The 25,074-nt window shown below is 46.1% G+C and overlaps 1 protein-coding gene across 3 annotated transcripts in view; it reads right to left on the bottom strand.

The window, feature by feature from the left end:
* Positions 1-753: 753 nt before the first annotated feature.
* The window catches only part of SLC39A13 (solute carrier family 39 member 13), a 31,697-nt gene continuing 7,376 nt past the window's right edge, over positions 754-25,074 (bottom strand). For 2 of the 3 annotated variants that reach the window (XM_078602554.1, XM_078602555.1), the window contains exons 2-10: positions 21,003-21,793; positions 18,868-18,975; positions 17,561-17,652; positions 13,135-13,284; positions 8,386-8,475; positions 6,939-6,989; positions 4,775-4,907; positions 4,360-4,459; positions 754-3,528 (exon numbers count right to left, since the gene is read on the bottom strand). In XM_078602554.1, the coding sequence (XP_078458680.1) occupies positions 3,453-3,528; positions 4,360-4,459; positions 4,775-4,907; positions 6,939-6,989; positions 8,386-8,475; positions 13,135-13,284; positions 17,561-17,652; positions 18,868-18,975; positions 21,003-21,618 (1,416 nt within the window). In that variant the 5' untranslated portion in view covers positions 21,619-21,793 and the 3' untranslated portion in view covers positions 754-3,452. Of the gene's footprint in view, positions 3,529-4,359; positions 4,460-4,774; positions 4,908-6,938; positions 6,990-8,385; positions 8,476-13,134; positions 13,285-17,560; positions 17,653-18,867; positions 18,976-21,002; positions 21,794-22,737; positions 23,078-25,074 lie in introns of those variants that run through there. The other variant, XM_078602556.1, reaches the window with a different exon arrangement.

Genomic DNA, 25,074 nt, shown 5'->3' with positions numbered 1-25,074 from the left:
GGTTGTGGTGCCTCACATATTGGAAGAAGTAGTCACCCCCTGCGAGTGGCTGGCTGAATTGCCATCTGTTGAGGAAATACAGAAGGCGATCCAGCGTCTGAGATAAGGAAAAGCACCGGGCAGAGATGCTCTCCCATACGAATTGCTGAGGGGAGGGTGGCGTTGGTGTGCAGACTGTCCTACATGACATCATAACAGTCTGGACCACTGGACGGGTTCTGCAGGATTGGAAGGATGCCCTGGTGGTCCCCCTCTAAGATGGGGGACCGGACAGACTGTAGAATCATCCGGGCATTTACACAATCCCCATGCGTAATTTCCTTACAGAATTGGAAATGCAACGAATCTTTGGCTACGCAATCTATAGAATTGCGTCGGTCTGGTACTCGCATACCTGTCAACCCATACGGGTTACCTGTATTGTTGTACAGGGAAATTGAGTTTTCAGCTCCATACGGCATACAGCCGTTTTCTGTTTATCCCTTGTGATGGGACTTTGTCGGATGAACGTTGAGATTTATAAGGCCCCGGGTTAACCAATAATGTCTGAATTGGACTGTAATAAAGTAGGCACTGATAAGGGGTTGACAGACATGTACTCGGTACCCTGGTCTTGTTTGCCATGGCGTTCTATATTTTATTACAAGGCTGTCCATTCACAAGAGCTATAGTACATTAGATTGCACTATATATAGCCGAAGTGACCGATCGGCATCAAATCAGTTTCAAAATAACGCACAGCACACATTACAATGACAGCATTCCTTTTATTATAAGCAATTTTATTTATTTTAAAAATAAAGGTGACTTTTTTTTACAAGCCAAAATTGTAAACTTCATCGACATGCAGTTATTACGTGAATTAACTTTGTTTTCACCCAAATCAAGCAGAATTTCATCAGAAGGTAGTCGCAGTGATAAGTAGAACCGGGTTTAAGATGGTCAACCCACAAAACAGAGTTTCCTTTTAACAACACGTTACATTGCACCGCCTTAATAACTAAGCAGTTGTATACTTGCGTACAGCTCATGTTTGGCAGATGCAAAATATGGCTCTCCGATGGTATATGCTTAGACCGCCATGGTTCTGGCATGAGCTCCCAACAAACAGGAAAATGTCAGAAAATTCAGTTCCTGAAGATCCCAGCACGTGGAGCGACATGTCAGACATCATTCCAGACAAGTCGGAGAGCTATAAAGCAAGCAAAACCGCAGAAAGCTTTGCAGCAGAAGGAAAACTCGAAGCACCCAGAGGTTTGGACTGTAAGTGGCAGGGAATGGGAGGAAATAAATGCAAAAGGTCACGTGTGCCGCTGTGGTTAAAGATGAACAATTGGAAGGTCGTGAGTTAAAAATCAAGACAGGGGTCGACTTGGCCCTTCATCCCTTGACGATCGATGAAATGAGTACCACTTGGGTGGGGAATTATGTGGTCGTCTCTTGAACGAATTTGTCCTGTACGCAGGAATGTGGGGGTTTATACCACTGGCTCGGGACCAGCAATGGTGATACCGCAATGCCTTATTCTCGGTTAAGTGTGGGAACATGATAACCGACTTAATGATCTGCTCATATATTCAGGTGCAAACAAACGATAGTTAAATTACAGCAGAAACCGCAATAATTTGCGATCCAACAATCTGTGAATCCCTGTAATATGGTCACGAACAGATTATTGAAGTGGGTGGGGCTAACGTCTGCAGAACAGAGCCGCAAGGAAATCGTGACGTATATTAGCTCCCCCAGGGGGTTGGGAGTGGGCCGCCCCCAAGTATGACATGGCTTGTGAAGGGGCTGGGGGAGCCTCGGTCGGTGTGCTACTCTACATTCCTGGGGCCGCCCACCGTCAAATCTGGAAACAAGCATCATTCGGTCAACTAAAATATAACAGATTTAAAACTGTTTTTGCATTGTCAAATATTACCAAACAATTAAAACACATAATTAATCCTGCATAAGAGGTAAACATGCACAGAGCATACGCTAAAGATGTATTCGCAATATAGGGCCAAGGTTATTGGTCTTAAAAGCAAAACACTTAAGAGTTCAGGAAAACAAGAATATAAAAAATAAACCCAGTCGGAAATGTTTGTGCTTTCTTAAAGCACAACAGGCATATCACGACACCTAAGGTGTATTCTACTCTGACTATAATGCACACCAGGTTTATGTTACAGCATTTTAAATGTACTGGATATTGCGTGCATCCTCCACACTAAGCGTGCACGATTAATAAACTACTGCACACCATATAACTCGGTTTTTACAAAAAATCTCTTATAAAATAGATATTTTGCTGTACATCAATATAAATAATGTTGCGGTCTCTTTGGGCATCACTGTAATCCAGTAAGGCCACAAAGCGGAGGGCACACAGCTTGTGGGATGTTTGGTACTGGGTCCCACCAGGGCAGTTTTGCCACCACGGGAACTTTCTACCCACGATGCCGTAATGGAAGTGGTATCTCTACCCAATCACTTCACATTATAAATCTTATAGTTATTGCAAGTTAAAGGCACTCCCCCTGCTCAAAAGGGAGTAAGGTGGTGCTTATTTCAACTACCAGAACTGAGCCAGTGGTGGAAATGTTGCTTTTTAAAAGCGGTTCCTATGTATCTCCAAAGGATGACTACTACCGACTGCCTTCCCACAAAGTGGTACCTATTTTTATCAAACCCATCAGGATGATTGGTTGAGTCGACCCACAACTAGGGAATTTAACTCGTAATAAATTTGATTGCGAGTCAAATTACTCTACCACAGCACTACCCGGCTGATTTAAAATGTCAACGCTACCACAACTCATCGACACGATGAGCACTCTTAAAATGTGGGACATCACAATAAATAGGCAATGAATGATAAACTTTCAGCAAGTTATACGTAATGCTAATGAGCTACTCTTGGTCAAATACAAGTTATGATGATGAGATGGTTGTATTTTTGTTGATCCATGAAGAGCACACACTTGGCACCACAATATCAACATAAAACTATGAACTGTTTAAAAACACCACTGGTGTAAAGTGCCGATGTGTGTGTTTGTATTCATATATACCGATTATAACAACCATGTTCACCACTAAAAAAACAACATCACATTTGATAAAAAAACACGAATTTACAGCCAGATGACCTTTACAGCCCGTGGGAGTTGCGCGCACACCATGCTTTGAATCGGACGCTAACAAAACCCCATGGTTCATTGCGTGAAAATCGGCATCTGAGCCTGGTTCGATTTGCCTGGGCTTACGCGGTAGAAGGGAGAGGGGGGAGAAAGCGCAGAGTGAACATCTGTTTCCCAACTTCACGAGTCTTCCATCACAACGCCCACCACCGCCATGGGGGGGTGGGGGGAGGTGTACAATGTCCGTGCTCAGAGTCGGAGAGCAGGCGAGCTTCCGCCATCACTCGCGGGAGGCTGCCCGGGTAGTCGCGAGACCATCAGTGGTCAGTCCGCGACGATGGTCACGATCGCCATGACGCCGATGCCACACAGGATGAACAGCAGCTGCCACAGGGAGTCCCTGCGGAGCATCGAAGGGGGTGGGGGGCAGGGGAGACCGTTGGAGGTGGTGATGCATGGGGAGGTAGAACAGCAGAAGTGAATGTCGCGAGGATGGTAAATTCCCAACACAAACTCAAAAAAGTCGAAGCGTCTCCCCTTGCTCAAGTGAGCATTGGAATGGTGCTCATCTCTACTTGTGGCCCAGAGCAAGTGGTGGAAATTCCAAATTCTAATGGCAGGGACCAGTTTACCAAGAGACTGTCTATTACTCTTTGGTGCTTTTGGTAAAGTCACGTAGATAGAGAAATAGCTAATGGATTACGACGTTTCAATAGCAAAACACAAGCCATCGTCTTCAGGTGAAACAATACAGCAGGCGGACTGCTGAGGCAGGAGGAAATGTAGCGAGAGAGCTACTGCAACCAGAGGTTATATAGGTTTGTGGTGGGTACAACCCAAGGGTAAGTGGTCGGGGCTAGGGATGGAATTTGCAAGTAAATGTAAGGCGAGCAAATGTAAGGCTAGTAAACGTAAGCTAATAAAATTTACAGACGGAACAAGGTGATCGAGAGAAAAAAGATATCAAGGTCGACTCAGCCTCAAATGAATACCTGGTACAGTGTGTAAACATGAGCATTGGAGAGACAAAGGCGGCGGGGCACGTGTGGTGCTGGCCTCCCACCCCCCCCTGGTGTGCTGTGCCGGCCTTACAAGGTCCTCGCTAACAACACTTGCCCCAAAATTCTGTTGAGGTCTATCAGGAGTACCTTTGTGCTCTTCCTATGGATGGACAGGCAGTGTGTCACAGTGTGTGCATCACGGTGTGCGTGGGTGGCATCAGTGCACGCACCACGGGTTTTTTTCCTGCAGCAACTCCGGCATGACCCCGACGAGGGCGATGTAGAGGAAGCCGCCCGCTGTGAACGGGAGGATCCAGGCGGTGCTGTCTCCTGTGCAGGCGACATGGGGATGCCACTCGCTGTGAGTGTAACATAGCGACGGGTGCACGGTGACCTCGAAGGTCAATGACAAGAGGTCACCACACATTGCAATCGTTTCCTTTTTTTAAATCCCACAGCTGTTGCAAAGTGTAAAGGGGAGAGACAGAAGAATGAGATTATAGGGGAGAGGTAGGGGTGTGCACAGAGGGGAGTAGAGCGAGGTGAGCGGGGATTGGTAGGAGAGTGCGTGGGGGAAAGTAGCCACAATAAGACAACCACGACTTGCCCCATTTACAAAGACAAACCCACACATGCACAACCGACCTGCTCCCTGTGCGGACTGGGCAGTGAGTGTGAACACGGCTCCACAGATGCCCCCGAAAGCGGTGATGAGCTGCAGCTTGGCCGCCTGCCATCGGTCAAACCCGGCCCTCAGTAGAATGGCGAAGTCTCCGACCTTCACAGACATACAGTCGCCATAAACACAGTTACAACAACACGCATCCAGTTGTTTTCCGTCGGTTGCATGCCCTGTTAACATTCACGTCAGACAAAATATCCCATGCCTGTAAACGGAAAATAGGATGGCGATCATATTAATTGATGTCCTTCAGCCATTGGTGAAAATCCATTGGACGTAGAAAAATCCACATCGCCATGATGTAGGAGATGCATTTCACAGGACAACCAATCTTGGTTGCCCAAAAAGGTGTACATATTTTTTTGACAGGATATTTCACAGACATCAGAAGTTTCTGATCTAAAACTATAAACTCTTTCTTATTTTGCCAGGTCAGGCCCACTGTGCTAAACAGCTCTTTTTCAGATGCGACCTGGCCACAAATGATAGCCCAATAAAGTGGCTTGTCATGTGGAAATTTATAGGACCAAAATACTCTAAACGCATTGTTTCTAAATGTGGAGGGTTAAACCAGAGGACCTGGAGAAAAATCCACGCGACCACGGGGAGAGAGACATGCAAACTCCAAACACACAGGTGTTAGGTGTCGGGCTCGAACCCACAACCTCCTGTATACCAGGCGAGGTAGTTAACATCTCGCCACTACAGCGCTATATAGATGAAAAGATTTACCTCATATTTGATTGGTATGTGTGGAACTGTTTCAACCTAACCGCTGCGGCCACTAGAGGCTCCACAACGACAGCAGATGAGCTTCCACCGTCACTCATGGAGGCTGCATGGGTCAACCGAGATGCTCGGTCAGTGCACAATAAATGGCAGAGGCTCTTTTGCCACCATGGAAAAAATTCAATAATTGCCTCTTGCATTGAACTTAGACCCTGAATGGTAAGAATATATTGAGTTGCGAGGTGAGGAGTGGGTGGAGGAGAGAATCATTGTGCTTGTGCACTAGTGTACTAGTGCACAAGCACAATTAACAATACAATTTGAACACATTCGTCATAAACACTTTGGCCTTAAAAGCGAATATATATATCATAGGTGACGTTTTGGAAACTGCACTCTACGCCATGGAAGGACCACGAAGCACGGTGGTCCATCCTGGTGAATCTCAACGGGTTCCGCAATCCACCAAAAAAGCTACGACCAACCATTACCCGATTGAACCCTGTAATATATACGGACATAAAGTACGCGCACGTGTGTATGTTGAACGCTTTCGCACCGTACGTAGCCAACCGTGCTCATTGGATACGGTCATAGCGCCACCTATTGGTAGACGTTATGAAAGCCCGTGGTAAACAGAAGTTACGTTGTTAACGAATTAATTCTTAGGGATTTTTATTTGCCGTTAAGCCATAACAAAAATTGGCGTCTGCTTATATTAGCGTTTTAAAAAAAAATCCTGAGATAGACAAAGAATAGTTTGCGATGCATCTGTGGATGGCGAGTCACTTGTTGGTCACCAATGGCGGAGCCAGGATTTTCAGGTAGGGGGGGCAACCCCTCCAGCAATGAAAAATGATAGAGGAGTTGTTAGTAAGTAACGACTTGTCCCTTGCTTTTTATTCGACGCGTGTGCGGCGATGGCACAGCCATCGATCGAGGGTCGAATTCGAATCGTGTGTGATCGGCATCGCGCTCGCTGAAGGTGTTTGCCTTCAGGGAAGTCGCGTACTGCATACGCAACTGCGCACAATTCTTTGAGTCACTTTTAACTGCTTTGCCGTTACTTATTGCCAATTATAGACTCAGATTATTGTCCTATCATCTCCTAGAGTCTCAGGCACATAATAATATGCTACACAGTGGCAGTGGGGGTCGCAAAATGCCAATTTATTAAACCCCAATGATCCCATCGAAGTTAGGGATTTCGATCAGATCATTGGGGGGGCACGTGCAACCCCACCCCCCCACTGGCTCCGCTAGTGTTGGCCACCACCATCTTAGTAGATATTGAATGACAGACTAAACCCTTCAATGACCAGAACGTTTTAATTCATAAACTCATTTGTATTAAAAGCCAATAAAAAATATATAAACGCTCATTATTAGATGACTTACCTCGTGTGGGATCTCATGCAGAAGAATTGCAAGAGTAGTAAGATATCCAACCTGGAGAGACAACCACAACGTAAATACCAACACATTCACCACACGTGTCATATTGGTGACAAGGCTGCTGTGCCACATTGACTGGTATTGCAGGTGTCTTGGGACCTAGTCAGGACATCCGTGTGGAATTTAATTTGTTGGTGAGATACATTAGAATCTACACAAAGAGACCAACGATGAAGTTGCAGCCAAAAAAAAAACACGCCCAAGAGTACATCCATCGCGAAGATGGAGTTAATGAAATGAACTCATGTGCAGCAGCTGGACAAATTGTTGCATTGCAAGACAGCGAGAGATGACAACCGCCTTGGGGGAGGCCTTCATCCAGCAGCGGATTGACCATGGTCGACGACAGTGGTTAAGAAGACAGGGTTGCGCAGGCAGGCATGTGCGGCACACACAGAGGGCCTCTGTGGGCAAAGCCACAGCAGCTAAAAGCTCTTTTCACTTCATTCATGTTAATAGTCAAATGAAAACATGTTTTAAGAGTCTGCACCGGTAGCAGTTAAACATTTTTTTCGCAACTTCATAATTAACGGAGATATATATATAAAACAGTCTGATATTTTAGGCAAACGTTGCCCTACAATATATATATTTTTTCGTAATTATTCTGAATGAATAGATTTTCTTTCGTAAGACGACAGCATGAAAAATGAAGGTAGCGAATTATCGTCATGCTTCTTGTCTAAGCGTTCCTGGGTTAGCGTTACGTGAACACTCAAATAGTCTGACTGAAAAGTCCTAGTTCTCATTGCACTTGATTCATAATCAGAATGGTTGGGGGTCAACTTCGCCTATACTTTCTCTGGGGAAGTAAAATGAGCACCACTTTCTGGCAAGTCAACAGTGATCATTCTATGGTTAAACCAGACCCCACAATAAGAATGTGGAATTTCCAACACTTGCCTCAGTCCACCTATGACCAAATCCCTCAGAATGTGCCCTATCTCTTCAGATATTGTAAGCTGAAGCAGGGTTAATCCCGAATAGTGCTCGGATGGACGACCACCATGCACACAACATCTTGCTAGCTGCTGCTGCTGCAAGGCTACGTTGTCAGCAGAAGGTAATGCAGCAAATCCACTGTGGCACTGTACTATACTATGTTATCGGCATCATCACCAACTCGCACCAATCAATGTGAAGTATGGTCCAATAACCCCGTTGACCTACTCAGTGTGGTGAGGCCCTCATCTGTCAGTTGATTAACCAAACGGCTGTGCATGCTTAGGGTCAAAGGAGAAGAGGGCCACTGCATTGCTCAGTTAATCTGGGAGAGACTTTGATTGAGCACGAGTGGAGTGTTGTGCAAATCCAAAAAATGCGAGTGGACTGGTCACACACTGTCCCTAGAGTTTCAAACATTGTGCTGCAGGGGACATGAGATTCTTACCTTGTGGCTCACCAGGAAGCTCCCTGCTACCGCCAGGCCATGTGTGAAGTTGTCGACGCAGTTCGCAAAGAGATTCAGGTAACCGCTAATCTGTAACCCAGACAGTGAAAAGGTAAAGCTGTAGCCCTTCAACTGCGTGCTCACGCGACTGCTGCTGGAAGGGCTCCGCTAGAGAAAGCTCTCGACAGCCCTTATATACAGGGACGAGTCTTACGAACATTCGACTTGCGAAGTTTCAGAGATACGAACAAACCTGTCTGTATGTCCAGTTGCCTGTTGGGACCGAGAGTCGTAAGTTCAACCACCACGCAATAGATGGCGGTAGTGGCATCTACATCTGCAGAACATGAATAACCAGTGGTATCTACATCTACAAGCGATTATAAAACTTTTAAAGCCATTTCCCATGTTTAGTGTACATGCCGTATAACATGTTTGGAATCGACAGGAGTAAAGTTGGACTTATGAAAAAATCGACTTACGAACAGACCTCTGGAACCTAACTCGTTTGTAAGTAGGAGGGTGTTTGGCATATTCTTCCATGCTGGCCAGACGTCTTTGAATAGGTGGGAGTACTCGCACTTTAGCCCAAGATACGTGGCCTGCCGATCGACTGACTGTGGTGTAACCATTAAAACTGCTGGGTGGACAGAAGTGGTGGACCATGTACGAAAGTTGCACCGTTGTTTCAACTTTCCCACTGAGATCGAATGGAACTGGCAACCTTGAGATTGCAAGTCCCGTGTGCTAACCCTTACACCATGGCAGCATACCTAAGCAACATAGTAAAGGAACCAAGAAAGTAAGCAAAAGTGGTTCATTTAAATTAAGATAATTACAGATAGGTCAGTACGATGATCGTTAATCATCATCCTGGTTAACAATGCATATTCATTACGCAACAATCATCCTTTATTCTCGAGGAAAGCCTGAGACAAAATACTAGGAAGGTCCTCCATTGGGTTGTTTGCCCAATTCCCTTACAAGGAGTGTGTTTCATTGAAGTGGATAGAAATTGAAAGTTAGCATGGATGGGTTCATGAACCCACTTTCAATACTGCTACCTCGTGACTGCATCTCAACCTCGTGTGTTTGTGAGTTTCACAGTGCATGACGAAATCTGGGATGATCCATCATAACCTGAATTACAAGCATATGCCACCAAATCTGGTAAAATATGCAACTTTTTAGAAACTGAAATTAAATCATCAACATTTTAGCCAGGTGGTGATGGCTATGCATGCCTTGTATCCATCACTGGAGGCGAGGGTTGGAGAATCGCACAAATGTTGCGAAACTCCCTTCTCCCATGTGTGGACGAAGTGTCATACCCTGGCTTGCCTGGAGAAGGCAAAAGAAGCAAAAATGTGGACTTCACCGGTTCCGTCTAAATGGGACAGTGTTTCCCCCCTTGCACGTGTGGGTTTTCTCATGGTGCTACAGTTTCCTCCCACATGTAAACACTCATTAATTGGCCAATAACACCTTCATATATAGAGGACTGTAGAGCTTGGGCAATCATTGACACTGGATACCATGTGGCTGCCTTCCCGTTTGTCTGTGGTTCCTCGTACCTCTTAGCCATTCTCTCTTCAATAGTGAGCGAATACTGTGCGTGTTACAAATTAAAATGATTGTTATTTTGAGCATATAAATCTCAATATAGTGCTCTAAACTCCAGTGGGAGGTCGCTAATTCTCCTGTTGCCCCCATCATCTGGAACCCGGGCCCCCAGCCGTCCGCTCTGTCGACTCCCTTCCCCGTTCAAATCCAAGCTCACCACCTACCTCTGCCTTTGTATGACTGCATCAATCAAATTTTGACCTAAAGCTTTCATGACTGCAGGAATTCATATTCTATGGGCCTTTCGGTTTAATCAACGTAGATAGAAGAAAAATAACAATAAAAAATAAAAATATCACGACGTTTCGATCGCAACACGAGCAATCGTCATCAGGTGAAAAAAATATAGCGGGAGAGCTGCTGAGGCAGAATGTTATAAAGCTTTGAGATGGGTGTAGCCCAAGGGTCATAAGCGAAGTGGGTGGGGCTAGAGATGAAATTTGCATGTAAATGTAAGATCGGAGAGCTGAGCTACCTCCACGACGACGAAGCTGTGGAAGTGGCCATTGCATTGTTAGAGATTAGCATGTCAATGTAAAAAAAGAACAAAACGAAAATCACCGCCACATCGAGGAAAACGAGCAACGGTGGCTGTGTTAGTGAGACATTTAGCCTGTTAATGTAAAGACATTTAACCTGGTATTGTAATTCAGAGAGTCGAAAATAACTGCTAATATCGGCAGGTAGGATGGAAACAATACAGCCAGTTATGACTTAAACTGGTTAATAACGTCCTTCCAGCGATTGCTCAGTTTGTACCCATCTTCTCGGTTGAAATTGTGTTTATATATCTGGATGGCTTCATGAACGAATCATTGCTGATAGCCAGTAGGTTTGCAGAGTACCTTCGTCTTGGAAAAATCAATTTCGTGTGTGCCCACAGCGTTACAAAAATGATCAGCCACGGCCGAGGAATTGGTCCTACCGTGTTTCAGATCTGCTTTATGTTCACGAACACGGTCTGAAACATGTCGCTTTGTTTCCCCAATGTAACTACTGCCGCAGACACAGCTTAGTTTGTAGAGACCGGGGTATTGCATGTCAGGGATCACATCCTTCACAGATAGGATCAGATCACAAATTGTATGTACTGTGTTGAATCGAACCTGGATCTTGTGTTTGCTCATGATTTTGGTAAGTAAAATGTGACTCAACATCTCAGCCTATTGGCTGAGATGTTGAGCAGACTTTTTGATAAGTAAAATGTGACATTAAATTTTCCAAATAGTTTTTTTTTGCGGTTTATAAACCTAACTAGAGAAGCAAGAATAAGTCTAAGACACACACGGATTCATGGACAAGGTCATACCTGCCAAAACATATACAAGTTACTGTTTAACAACCACCTTTAGCATCCACACACAAACTCCGTAAAGCAGTGTGCAAACAGATGGAAGGAATAACAAGTGAATAAAAGCCATCAAGAGTGACTGTAAAGTCTCTCCCTGGTTTAAAAAAAACACCTTCATGACGTCTATGACCAGATCAACCAGAATGTTGCCCAATCTCTTGAGATCTCAGAAGCCAAGCAGGCTTTTGGGCCTGGATGGTGCCGCAAAGTGCTTGTGAGGGCGAGCACCATGCATAAAGATAGGTGTCATGGACTGATGCAGTGTGAAGTACGCAACAACCCGCACAGCGTCAGGAAGACCTCCTCCAGCAATGGAGGGACAAAACGGCTGGACATGTACAATTGCCAATTTACATGACATTACGTTACAACTGCTTTTTGTGTTCAGTTTGTCGTCCTTCACCTGCACCTTCGATAAGCACGGTTGGCTACGTACGGTGCGAGAATAAGTTCAACCTACATATATAGATACATGAGATATACCGTAAAAAAAGGACATCTCAATTACGATTTGACACCCATGCTTTCCTGCACCTACACTTCAACGTTTCATCACTAACTTTTCCAGCTGCAATTCCTATCCTTTCTGTGGAGTCCTTCCACATTTCCTGGCTTAGATTTGTAACTGAAGACTCTGACCACCTCTTAACGCTGTTAAAACATTTGCTTCAAATGTACATGCTTGTAATGTCCTCACCGATATGGATTCAACCCCCAACAAAAAAAACATTTTAGAATTCGTAAACATTTTCATTGAGTGAGCGTGTAAATATGTGCATTTGTTTACTTATTAAAGGACAACAAAAATAGTGAGGCACTTTGCAATGAATCTGGTAAAAAAAATCAATATCAATAAACACGCCGCCTTGATGCGATCGAATATCATCATAACCGTGAATTATATCATCCTTCTTGGGCACATAAAGTGATTATCACTGTGGGTAAACAGACAACTGCCATGGGAATATGAACTTTTCATCAATGGCTCAAGGAAACCAATGGACATGAGCATCACCCGTTGCTCATTTGAGCGAGTGACATCTTGGCTTTGAAGCATGCGGTTTCTAAAAGACACATGAATGAAAAAAAAATAACACATGAATTAAATCCAAAACCACGATTTTTGTTTTACCAGGTAAGGCCCACTGAGCTAAATGGATTTTTTTCAGAAGCGACCTGGCCACAAATGATAGCTCGACAAAGTGGCTTATCACGTGTAAATGTAGATCAACCAGATATTCTAAACGCATGTTGATTCTAAATGTGGAGGGAAAAACAAAGAGGACCCGGAGAAAAATCCACGTGACTATGGGGAGGACATGCAAACTCCAAATATACAGACATCAGGGTCGGGATCAAACCCAAGACCTCCTGCATACTAGGCGAGGTAGGTAACATCTCGCCACTGTGGCGCCCCGTAAATAAATCTACACCAGGTATGGAAAACCTTTTCCTTAATCAGGACTGACTATAACTATTAAATACCTTTGGCGGGCCACACACACCTTCACGCGATACCATAACGTGAAAAATAACGAGGGTGTTGACCAAGTATAGAGAGGCCCTTGAAGCCACAGAAATTACTTGAGTACACTAAAGTTTAAAACACAGTATTGTTGACAGGTCGGACATATTTCCCTCTAAGCAACCCGATTAGTGTGGCTAAGATGCTTGAAGTGGCGGATAAATGTCGTTTAAAGGCCGTTTCGTAGTGGGAAATAATGGGCCGGGCCGTATGTTCACTATCCCTGATCTACACAAACAAACATCGTCACCTTGATGTGCTCAGATGTCGCCTTGCCGGTGGGTGACAGCTCCATTTTACTGGCACTCTTGCTTTGGCCATTGGAGATCGCCGATCCATTCCCGATGGTGCCGTTCCCTTCTCTTGAATCAACGCCATTCCCTTTTGAAGCGACGCCGTTCTGACAAAGGGAAAAAATAATGAAACACTTACATTTTTAAGAACCAAGGTCATTGCTTGCGATTGATCACCATCACACGTGGCAATGCATGCGAGTGTTCACTGTGTGCGACAGTCGAACTGCACTTTGTGCTGGTAAGTATACAGTCAATACGTGTCAATATATGGTGTGTATGTGTAGGTGTTTCCAGCATGCCTGTATAATATACGTGTATGCACAACTCAAATTATGTGTGTAAACTGTGTATGTGCTGCGTCCTGTATAATACATGTGTACATGGATCATGTGTGTATTCTATGGGTAAATAATGTGGATGGTAATGTGTATATGCATGGAGGAGCGGTGGTGCAGTGGTTAGCACACTTGCTCAGGACCAATAACAGTGGAGAATATTTGAACCATTCCTGCTCCTCCCCTAGGTCACTTCAGCCTTAAACTAGTACCTTAAATGAGTGCCTGGTGCGGTGTGTAAACATCAGGACTGGGAAGATACCGCGCCCGACAGCCGGGCGTGGTGTTTGCCACACACACACACCTCATGTTCTGTGCCAGTCTTGCCAATAGCAGTTTCCCCATGCATCTGTCAAAAAGGCTATACGGGGTATTTTTGTCTTTGTTGTACTGCACGTGCATAATGCCTGACTGAGGTACGTGTGTATGCATGCATATATGTACGCACGTTGCCTGAGTGCATGTTTGTTATGTGTGTAATCACCACATCTGTATGGTCAGTAAATGTATTGAATGTGTATGTAACTTGCCAGTGTATCATGTGCGGAAGGGTGCACGTGTGCCGGTGGATTCATAGCGTGTTTTTAGTGTAAATGGTCAGATGCTGTTGTGTATTACAATTATGTGGAATAAATGTAGTGTGAGCAACCATGAGGGAGCGAACATAGGGAGGGGCGAGCGAGTTGACAGCCGAGGATGACGTCATGTCACGGGAGGGCTGTGAGGGGTCGTTGCGGGGAGCCAGGGCAAGAATCGGCTGAAAGAGGGCTCTCCCTCCTGGAGATGGTCTTGGCGGGACTACAGTGGGAATCTTGTTTAATATATTTGGACGATGTCATCGTTTTCAGCCGCATGTTTGACGAACACTTGCAACGTCTTGAGTCGGTCTTCGTCAAAGTGCGTGCTGCTGGTCTGGAATTCAAAGCCCAAAAGTGCCATTTTCTGCAGCCATCGGTGAAGTATTTGGGTCATTCGTCCGTGCGTGGCCAACCCTCACATCTGTCGCAGAGGTTCGCAGTTTCATTGGCTTTGCCTCATATTACCGTCGCTTTGTGCGGGATTTTGCGACTATCGCGAAACCACTCTACACGTTGTCCGCTAAAGGCCAAACGTTTCATTGGGGTAAAGAGGAGGAGGCAGCGTTCGTCGCGCTTCGAGTGTCCCTGGCGGATGCGCCCCCCCCTGGGGTATCCCGACTTCTGCCTGCACTCTGTGCTTGACACCGATGCCAGCGACACGGGCATAGGGGCTGTACTTGCCCAGGTGGTTGATGGCGCTGAAAGGGCAGTCGCGTGTTGTCCCCCGCGGAACAACGTTACTGTGTGACCCATAGGGAGCTGCTTGCCATCGTGTTTTTCATCCAGGTGTATAGGTCCTACTTGTATGGCAGGCGGTGACCTCCTCGGCACAAACAAAATCCGGACCTCGCCCTATCACCCTCAAACCGACGGGATGGTTGAGCGGTTAAATTGTACCCTCACATCCATGCTGTGCCACCGGGTGAGCGCATCTCAGGCTGACTGGGACCTGTTTATTCCGGGTGCCCTTGTCGCGTACAGGTTGGCCCCTCACTCCTCAACGGGGTTTTCACCCTTTAATGTTATGTACGGAAGGGAGCCCGAACCTCCGATGCACGTGCAGATGGGCCTGGACCCGTCTAAAGAAGGATCCGTGGTGCCCGCTTCAATGAAGGTCACGCTCGACAGGCTGCGTGAAGCACGGGAAGCGGACGCGGACAATTCGGCTAGCCGACAAGCGGCTCACGAGCGCTCACAGAAGCATCAGGGTTCCGGGCTACCGTGGAAGAAGGGGGAAAAAGCAGGGCCCAGTTGAGGTCGTGGAGGTCTGCCGGCCACAGTGCGTGCGCACTGGATTTTTCATCCGTCTAGGTTAAAAAGATATGTATTGCCTTGTCCTGTAGATTCATCCCAAATTCCAGAGCGGCCGGTGCCTGATGCGTCCGACGAGCCGGGCCGCCCTGGCCGGGATGCTATGCAGTGTAAGCCGTCTGTCTGTCCACCCACAGAACCCCTCCGAGTAGCTCCCGAGGCGCCGCCTAATGCCCCGTTGGTGGTGAAGCCCACTCATGGACCGGATGCTGCCCGGGGGGAGCGGACCGGCAGCACATACGCCGTCCAGAGGCGCTCTTTTCCGCTGAGCACCTCCCTTTGGACCCGTTATCGTCGAACGCCAACCATCGCCAACGTGTGGTCGGCACCTTGTACTGAGTGATGAAGGCCTTCTTGCACTTGCCGTTCTGCCTTACACTTCCTTGTTGTTCCCCCGCAGACGGCCCTGCCTTCACACCTCCATTCACATTGTTATTGTTGATGTTGTTATGTTGTTGTTCCAATTGTTCTTGCTGATGGGTTTCTGGCTGTTTGCTGTCGACCCCGATGCAGGTTGGTTTCAGTATAGTTAACAGCCGGCACGGCTGAATTTTTGTTTATGGGGGGGGTGATGTAGAGGAGTAGTGTGAGCAACCATGAGGGAGCTAACAGAGGGAGGTGCGAGCGAGTTGACAGCCGAGGATGACGTCATGTCACGGGGGCTGTAAGGGGGTACCTTCGGGAACAAATGTGGGTCCCGAGCTAGGGGGAGGAGCCGCCAAAGGGGTACTTAAGGGGGACCCCGTGACAAAGGCGGGGTCGTTGTGGGGAGCCAGGGCAAGAATCGGCTGGAAGAGGGATCTCCCTCCTCGTCGCCGGGCGGTGTTGGATGAACCCCCGTCCCGGGCAGACGAGTGGGAGAGCCAAGGGATAGCTGGGAGCCGGGCCCCGAGTAATCAGTAAGAATCGGCTGAGAGAGAGAGGGTTCTCTCTCCTCGTCGCCGGGCGGTGTTGGATGAACCCCCGTTCTGGTCAGACAAGTGAGAGAGCCCCAAGGGATAGCCGAGGGTAGGACAATACAGAGTTTGGGCGTCCAGGGTACGGACCAAGAATAGAGAACACCTACCTCACGTGTGAGTTACAGTATTGTGTGAAACAGTGTTAATAAACGGCAACAGCCCTTATAGTAAATCCCGTCTCCGCGTGGTCGTACTGCACAACAAATGTACTGACGTCACACTACAGAATTAACGCACACGGTTTAACCAAAATATAACACTGTGGGTTATTCTTGGGTTAATTAACTACATGCCCTCTTTGCAGCTTCGATAACAAGACAGGTAGCATATATATGTTGATATAACAGCAACTTGTTTGTTGTTGATGACTATGTTCAAAGGTGCTGATTACAGCACTTAAGATTGCTCAATAAAGTATTGACAGTTAGGAAAAGTTGCATCAGCTGTTTGTTTGCAGAACATGAAGAGAATTTGAGCAGAATGCTGAATTCATAACGAGGACGGCTCATTTAGCCGAAAAATCCCTTCTGCATTTCTGGTTCCCCTACGGAAGGCGCGTTATGATACAAAGGTCTAGTCGTGCTGACTGGGCATGTGACAATAAATGAATTCATCAACTAAAATGACATGCTGACAAAGCTCACCACCGTCCCCCACCCCCCCGCCCCCCCATGCATGTTAGCCCGTTAACAACTCATAACACAATAGTGTGCAATATTAAAGCTGAAAGAGTATATGGTATTAAGGTGCACAGTAATTAAACAAAGTATTGCTTGATCTTGAGGTTGCTTGATCTCGAGGTAAAGTGGGAAATCGGTGCTATGAGGGACTTGGTTACTGAACGGGAACTAGTAACTCTTACTGTACAGTACTAAACTGGAATAGTCTGGCCCAGGCAGCGTTGCTTTGCGCGTTCTCAGGATTTTACGATTCTCCCATTTAAAAACAATGTTGAGTCATTCTCTCAAAACTCCCTTGGGGGTGGTCTGGGCCAGAGCACCAGCGCACAATGCCCGCCCCCTTTGCATCTTCACAGTGCTGATGTTTGCGCATGCACGTTAGGCCGAGTACACCACGGGGATGTCCTGCACGCGGGTCGAGATACCACGTGGCCACGTTATTTTGAGGATAAACCGTGTGTGTACTGTGGTGACGTCACCGCCACGCAGTGGCGGATGGCGGGTGTTGTTGTTGTACCGTGGTGGGCGGTTCATCTTCATTGACGTCAGGAAAAACCTTCTCCAACACCAGGAAAGTGAGCAGCCCCACTGTGACCCACAGCCCCGCACCTACGCACACAATGCACATGTGGGCACACAAAGCAAACACACACACAAAACAAAGATAAAGATCTCCCGTTATAGCCTTCTAGCACCTAAGAATGCCGGTGCACCACGCCCAGCTCTCCCCAGTGCTGATGTTTACACATCGCACCGGGTACTCATTTAAGGCCGAGTTGGCCTAGGGGAGACCCCGCACCGGTTCAGATAATCATCACTGATGATGGCTGTCAGTGGGAATCGAACTCAGGTCGCCGGGTTTGTAGCACAGCGTGCTAACCACTGCGCGACCGTTCCCCACGCAGACAAAGACACAGATTCCTCTGTTTAGCCGAACAGATTGTCTACGCAAATACTGTTAGTGAGCATCTACTTAAACGGACACGGCACATTTAAGAAGTGGTCTGGCCGGCACAATTCTTGGCCACCTTTGTTTCTTCACAGGGCTGCTGTTTAGCAGGGCTGAGTCAACCAGGCAAGGTTCAGCACAGGTTCAGATACCACTTGCCATTGATGTTATCTTTGGCCAGGAATCAAACTCAAATCATTGGGATCATAGAGCATTATGAGCACCGAGACTCAAAAGTGACTTGAATGCTACAGAGGGACCTGACGAGGTTAGGGTCAGAGCTATTACAAGAGGATAGCTGGCGAGTTGTCTAGGGTTAAGAAGTAGGGCTAATACTCGTGGCTTTTCTACTAGTTAGGGTTATGCAAAGTGGGCTAACTTTTGAGTGGCTCGTGTGCTCAGCCCAAAAAAGATTTGCTCTTCCTCCCCATTGCAATGTCATTTTGAGTTTATGGCCACTTTTAACACGCAAACATTTCGAAGCACACATCCACACACACATTAAACAAAGTAAAAGACCCCCCAATATAGCCTGAACAGACTGTAGGAGCAAGTGCTGTTAGTGAGCACCTATGAAGGCCGGCACGGCACATGAGGGGGTGGGGTAGCCAACACCACGCCTTTGTCTCACCAGTGATGCTTTTACACACCGCACCAGGTATTTATGTGAGGCTGAGTTGACCTAGTGGAGGCCCAAGACCAGTTCAGATACATGTCACTGGTGTTGGCTGTGAGCGGGAATCGAACTCGGGTCGCCGGGTTCATAGCGCAGCGCACTAACTGCTACACTACCACACACACATACATAAAATCATGCACACCACAAACGCAATGTCGGGAGCATGCAGAGGCCTGCAGTGGTGTCTGGGACTTGCCTTGGGTGCAGCCATGTTGCCAGGTCTCAGGCAGCAGGTGCAGAAACACGTCCCCAAGAAGCCCGCCAACCGCAAAGCTCAGAAGGAACCTCAGCCGCCGCCCGCCCTCTAGAGAGAGAACACACACGCACGAGGTTCACAACGTCAAGCTTCATCAACAAAGATGCAACCCAGTGAACTAATTTATGAGACGTTAATTCGTTACCAAAACAATGAATGAACAAAATTAAAATTGTAGTTGAAATAACAATGATTAACCTCCTGAATCTCGGTCAAACCAAAGTCTGGCTCAAATGCAGTCGTTATGAGTTGAAAGTTCCCCGACATTCGCCACCCTCCATCTGTTTAATATGGCCATCTCCCACAATGCACTGCATGGCACAATGAAGTTGGAGTACAGTCTCCCACAATGCATTGCGCGTGATAACATTGATGTCATAAAAGGTCATCATACTCCAGTTACCGATAGAGAGTGCTTCCAAAAACCACGTTACTGAAACTTTTCATGATTTTATTTTCACTCATTTTATTTCTTTAGCGTGTGTATTTGCATCGATCCAGGCAGCAGCTTCATAATTTAGAGAGTGCAGCTGTGTCGTCTATAGACCACTGATAAGCTTGGTTCATGGTAACAGCCATCAACAATGTGCGTCATCGTCTTGTCTTGCACCACAGCTACAGTTCAGTTCAGACTGCAGGTATTGTGGTCAATGCAAACATGACTCCTTGTAAAAAAGGTGTCAGTTTTGTTGGCAGATAAAAGGGTAAAAAAACAATTATCATATTTTGCTACTGGCAAATGAGGTTCCAATGGTGGTACAGTTCAGTTTTTCGCATAAGCCCCACCCATACAGGCTTGCTGCAACTATTGTCACGAATGAAACTTCAAACTTGCCTCAAGACACCTTGGATTAAAAGCCCAGGAATGTGTTTACATAACCAAAATCCCATTTATTCAAACTTCAATCGATGGTCCAAGTGTTCCAGAGAGAAACAAATGATGCCATGTTTCCATGACCAGTACAAAACCATTCCCGAGGTGTGCCAGTCAATTCCAGGAACAGTCCGGCAAAGCTCGTTGATTGTACGAATGCTTCAAGAGAAGCACGCCTCTGTGGGCTCAACCCTTCCCCCTCCATCCCCCCACCCATTTCTTCTCTCTGTCACTGAATAAAATAGCTCATATTTCATTTTCTATATGGTTTTTCCATATTTTGAATTTTTATGCTTATTACTTTAACAAAAACACATCCCGTAATTTTACCTAAGGGAAAGACGCCAAAGACCACACACGTCCGTTTCTCTGCTAAAAATCATGTGGCTCTCTTAGTAAAGCAAGCCACTGGACCCACTACAAGGCCCAGTTGTATCTGGCTTGGCCCAGCAATGTGGATGTGTGAATCTGGGCTGAGGCAACTAGCCCAATGTGTGAACTGTGGTGGTGGGAATGCTGCCAAAGTGTTTCAGCAAAACTTTTGCCAAACTCATATTAGCAATGAACCACATTCTCACAAGTTGTGAGAATGTGGTTCAAGTTGTGTAGTTCATAGACATGGGGTTGAAGTGTCTCTTCGGTCAAACGAGCAAATGTTCTGAAGGACATCTCCACTGGTACCCATGAATAGGTGGCGGAAATTCCACATTCCCATAGCAGAGGCCACTCTACCTACAGGAGAACCAGAGTTTACTGCCTATAAGTTGATGCTCATTTTATTGACTTGGAAAAATAATGGGCCACGTTGAACTCAAACCAGGATTTGAACGAGCAACCTTTCGACAGTGGGCTGTTTTCACCACCGCATCACCCGGGCAGATACTTACTACCCTATTATCTAACGATATATCAATCAGTGACAGGAAGTGGCACAGTGCTTTGTGCACCACGCTATGAGTCTGGAAACGGAGTTTGATTCCAGAGCATTGCTAATGTGAGCGGAGAGTGACATTTAAAACAGTTATAGGCTTCCTTTGCTTTCACCAACCCGCACTGACTACTCGCAACAGCAGATTGACCCAAATGGCTGTACAATTAAATCGTGACAAATGCAATTACGCATTGTAAATAAAAAATGTAATATATAACGTGTCAATGTATTTTTCTCATTAAAATTCTTCTCGACGACTCCGTGGCTGACCGGGAGATTGCAGGTGGGCGCCGGTGTTCTCGGGGATGATCAGGATCGGCAGCACTCCGCTGAGGCCCACGAGGCAGGCCCCGCCCAGCCCGAGCACCCACGCTCCGAGCCGCCCATCCCAGTCCAGACCCAGCCACCAAGCGGGGGACGACGGTGGCTTGTCATCGTCATCGCCATCGCCGCCGACGGGAGCCACGTCCGACCTAGATCTCGTCTCGTCGCGGCCCCCCTGGTGTCCGGGAGCAGCGCCCGAGAAACCCCGCTTGTGATACGCCTGACTGGACTCGTCACGTTCGCAAGCTTGGTGGGCGGCATCGTGGCTCGGAGAGGAGTAGCCAGAGTCTTTGTGGCCTCCGGAAATTCCGTCGGACGACGTACGGACGGGCGCCTTAACCGAGCCGGGCGAGAGGCTTGAGGAGGGCTGGCGAACTTGGCTAGCGGAGGGGAGTGACGCGTCAGAGCTGTCGGGAGGAGGCAGGGAGTGGGGGGAGCTGGCGGCCGAGGGCTCTCTGCGGGAGAGGCGTCTCGCGTTCGCCCGGTGGATGTTGCCTTCTGCTGCCGTGAAGAGCAGCGCGAGAAGAACCAAGTGACACCAGACCCAGTAAATTGGCGCCATCTTTCATTTGATTTAAAATCTTTTACTGATAAATGCCTGTGGCCTAATTTCGACGTAGTAGTGAAAGTGGCAAGTTGTTAAATGTTGGCATAATTATTCATTAAGTGAGATTTGTTATTGAGTGCCATTCTTCAGCTTCTGTTGTAGACACCTCTGCTTCCATGTGTCAAAACATCTGTAAAAAAATATAGATTTTAAATTGAAGCCATACTCTGACAAAGCCTACATTCACCAATCACAATTATGTTGCACACTGCAACTAGCACCGTGAATTGTAAACACTTTACATTTCATTTTCATAATTTGTTTCCGAAGGGCAGCGTTACCATACCAACAACCCCATGTGTCACACAACAACGTGGAACTTTGACTGTGGGGAATTAACAGATTCACGGACAAGTGCACGGAAGGAGGCCAGATGGGATGAGGGGTCTAATAAAGCATCACAGCACTGAGCCAGCGTCGCTGAGATCCCAGGTTCAAATCTAGGTTTCAGCCATCCATGATAAAAAAAAAAGTATTCTTAAGTTGACAGTTATTGTTGTTGGTCTCATCCAAGTCCTAAATGAGTGCTCAAAAAAAACATTGCATTGTATTGTTTGTCATTTAATTTGTTGTTGAAAGTTGAAGCTTTAAATTATACAAACGGTCTTAACAGGGCGAATAAAACGTGCGTGCTACCCAACGTGGACAATCGGCTGACTAAAGGGATGCATCACTGTGATTTACCGCTCTCTGAAACTAGGTGACGTTCTATTGCTCACTGTGAGAGGTGCATACAAAAATGTCTTCGTCTAATGACTTAACTTGAGGGCACAACTGTAGAATAATAAAGAAAAAAAACCCACAAAACAGTTTAACTCGCACAAAGTTCCTTTACGAGCCCTTTTTCTTGATGAATAAGTTCATTATTCTTGAAGAAGCAGTTGCTTCCTAAAGAAGAAGTTCCTTCTTCAGGCAAAAGGGTCTCATCATAGAGGAACTTGGTTATTTGTCATTGAAAATATAACTCCACCAGGGCAGATGCAACCTGAAAAAACTCACATGCAGTTGCATAAAAAAGAAGCAACAGAAAACATATGGATGGAAAGTACAAATGGGGGTTTGAAAATACCACACCAATAGACGTATGGAAAATTGTCCCAATGGCCAGTTTTTCTGGGTGACGTCAAGTCAAGAATGTTCGTCTCTGCTGGTTGTTGTGGAGGTAATTGTTCAGATGTCACCAATGACATTTTTGTACCGATCTCACTTCTAGATGCACGTACAGAGCTGGGGGGGAGGGGGGAATATCATCAGTCGCCCAACGTGCGAGACATTTGCATCGAACAAAAGAGATTACAGCACAGTCATCCAGGAGCCTAAAATGTTCTACATTCGTCCTGGCCTTAAGTAGGCATCACCAAGTGGGGTGGGTGGACATTAATGAATGCAGCTCAATTGACAATCTGAACTGTCTACATATAATTTTATTATTCAGGTGGGGGTGCAGGGAGAGGTGAGATGGGGATTGTTGAGGGGTTTTTAGGGGAGGGGTAAGATTGGGAGGGGGCGCATGTGGATTGATAGGCAGGAATGATGAATATTTAAACGACAGCGTGTGTTGCGTGTATCGTTTGCGTTAACGGCATCTCAGCTGGTTGTAACGTTCATGACGATAACGCTGCAGTCAACAAGCCAAAAAAGAATTCAGAGCCGAATCTATCAAAGCGTCATTTATAACCCATTACCTAAGATATGGGATTTTTTTTTACCAAAAATGAACACGTGCCAAATGATAGCAAATTATAAAAAAACGATAAATACAAAAATAATGGTAAAATACCCATGAAACTATGGAAGAGAGATTAATGCAGTATTTGACGATACTACTGGTGGACCTTCCCACGTTCATTTCCAGTATTAATAGATGTTTCAACAAGAGAAATATGTTTTAGAAACATTCATTGTAATTGTCCCACATTTTTTTACTCTTCATTATAAAAGGTCATGTGATCAGCGTACTGTACTTAATAACGTGAATTTTGGACTTTGGTCTGAAAGAGTTTGCATTTTTAATAGTGGCGGATATCATTACTACATTTTACAATGCTGCCATTCGAATTGGTGATTAAAAATGTTGAAAAAACCCACTGTTTTAATCATAGCTGAGGCTGGGCACAATGCCCTGAACTCGATGATCACACATGTCCGAGGGGGTGGGGGTGCCCATTCTCATCTAGTCTGCCTTCTTTATCACCCTCCCTTCCAACCACCACCACAGAACTCTTTACCACAGATGGAAAAAAATAACACGTGGTGCCCTTTAGTACACAAATCCCATCTTCCTCGCGGTTTCATAGACTGGCTGGCCAGCTGGATAGGTTTACATTTCCTATGTACAGTACACCAATGCATTCCATTATGCTAGATTATTGTTTCGATTTAAAGCTTTCGTGACTGCAGGGATTCATCATATTCTTGTGTTGCAATCGAAACGTGGTGAGAATTTTATTGTTTTATTTTTATTATTTCCCTTCTACGTGACTTTACCGAAAGAACCACGAATATAGATTATTGTTCTATTATTTCTCCTGGTTACATTTCAATTGTGCTAGGAGTGTCAGGTTAGAATATGAAGAAAATATCCGTTTGAAACTTTTTGCGGCAAGCAGCGGACAACGTTGTGTCAGAGAAGAATGGCCCCCGAAGGTGACACCACAGAACCTACTTCTTAACTTCCTTCAAAAGGCGTATTATTTACTCACGCTCGAGCCAGAACTTTTAAATGCCCCGCAGGGCGCGCCTGTCACATGCCAATGAAATCATACAAATATCGAGTGCCGCATGAGCAAATCAATACAAATACTGTGTGTTGATATATTTCATTTTGTTAAACAGCCAGTGTGAGAATCAAGTTTAATCGAATGTGTATTAGGCCCCACGGGACACGCAACCACCTCAACTGACGTTGCAGATGACAACAACCGCATGATTTTAATAAGGGAGCTCGGTTTCCAACACAATGCAACCGTGACTTTCCATTCTACCCATGTTCAAATGCAAAGTCGAGAAAACGTACAGGAGGAAAGATCATTTGCAGATGCATCGTTGGGGAGGGGTATGGCGCGGAAGAGGATGGGGAATAAGGATTTACACGCAACAAGCACCTGCAAGGAGGATTAAGGGTGATTATCCACAGATTTGCAAGGGGTAGGTATGAGAATAACAGCAACAAAAAACCGTGAAAACTATAAAGGTCTTGCCAGTCGGATTGGGAAACAATTAGCTGCAGGAATAAGAGGTAGACATTTACCCTTGCCTTGAACGAGATTTATATGAATGGATGGCCACTGGATGTACATATACGTACTGTACCTTTTTTTCAATACACTGCTGAAAATCACCCCTTTAAATTGACAAAACAACAAACATTGTAGTGGACAGAATACTGAAAAAGGGCGGAGGGCCAGCAAA

Source organism: Lampetra planeri, chromosome 18 (assembly GCF_965212315.1).
Source record: "Lampetra planeri chromosome 18, kcLamPlan1.2.h2, whole genome shotgun sequence".
NCBI classification, from domain to species: Eukaryota; Metazoa; Chordata; class Hyperoartia; order Petromyzontiformes; family Petromyzontidae; genus Lampetra; species Lampetra planeri.
The sequence above is the reverse complement of the archived record's forward strand: the minus strand, read 5'-3'. Positions and strand labels throughout refer to the sequence as shown.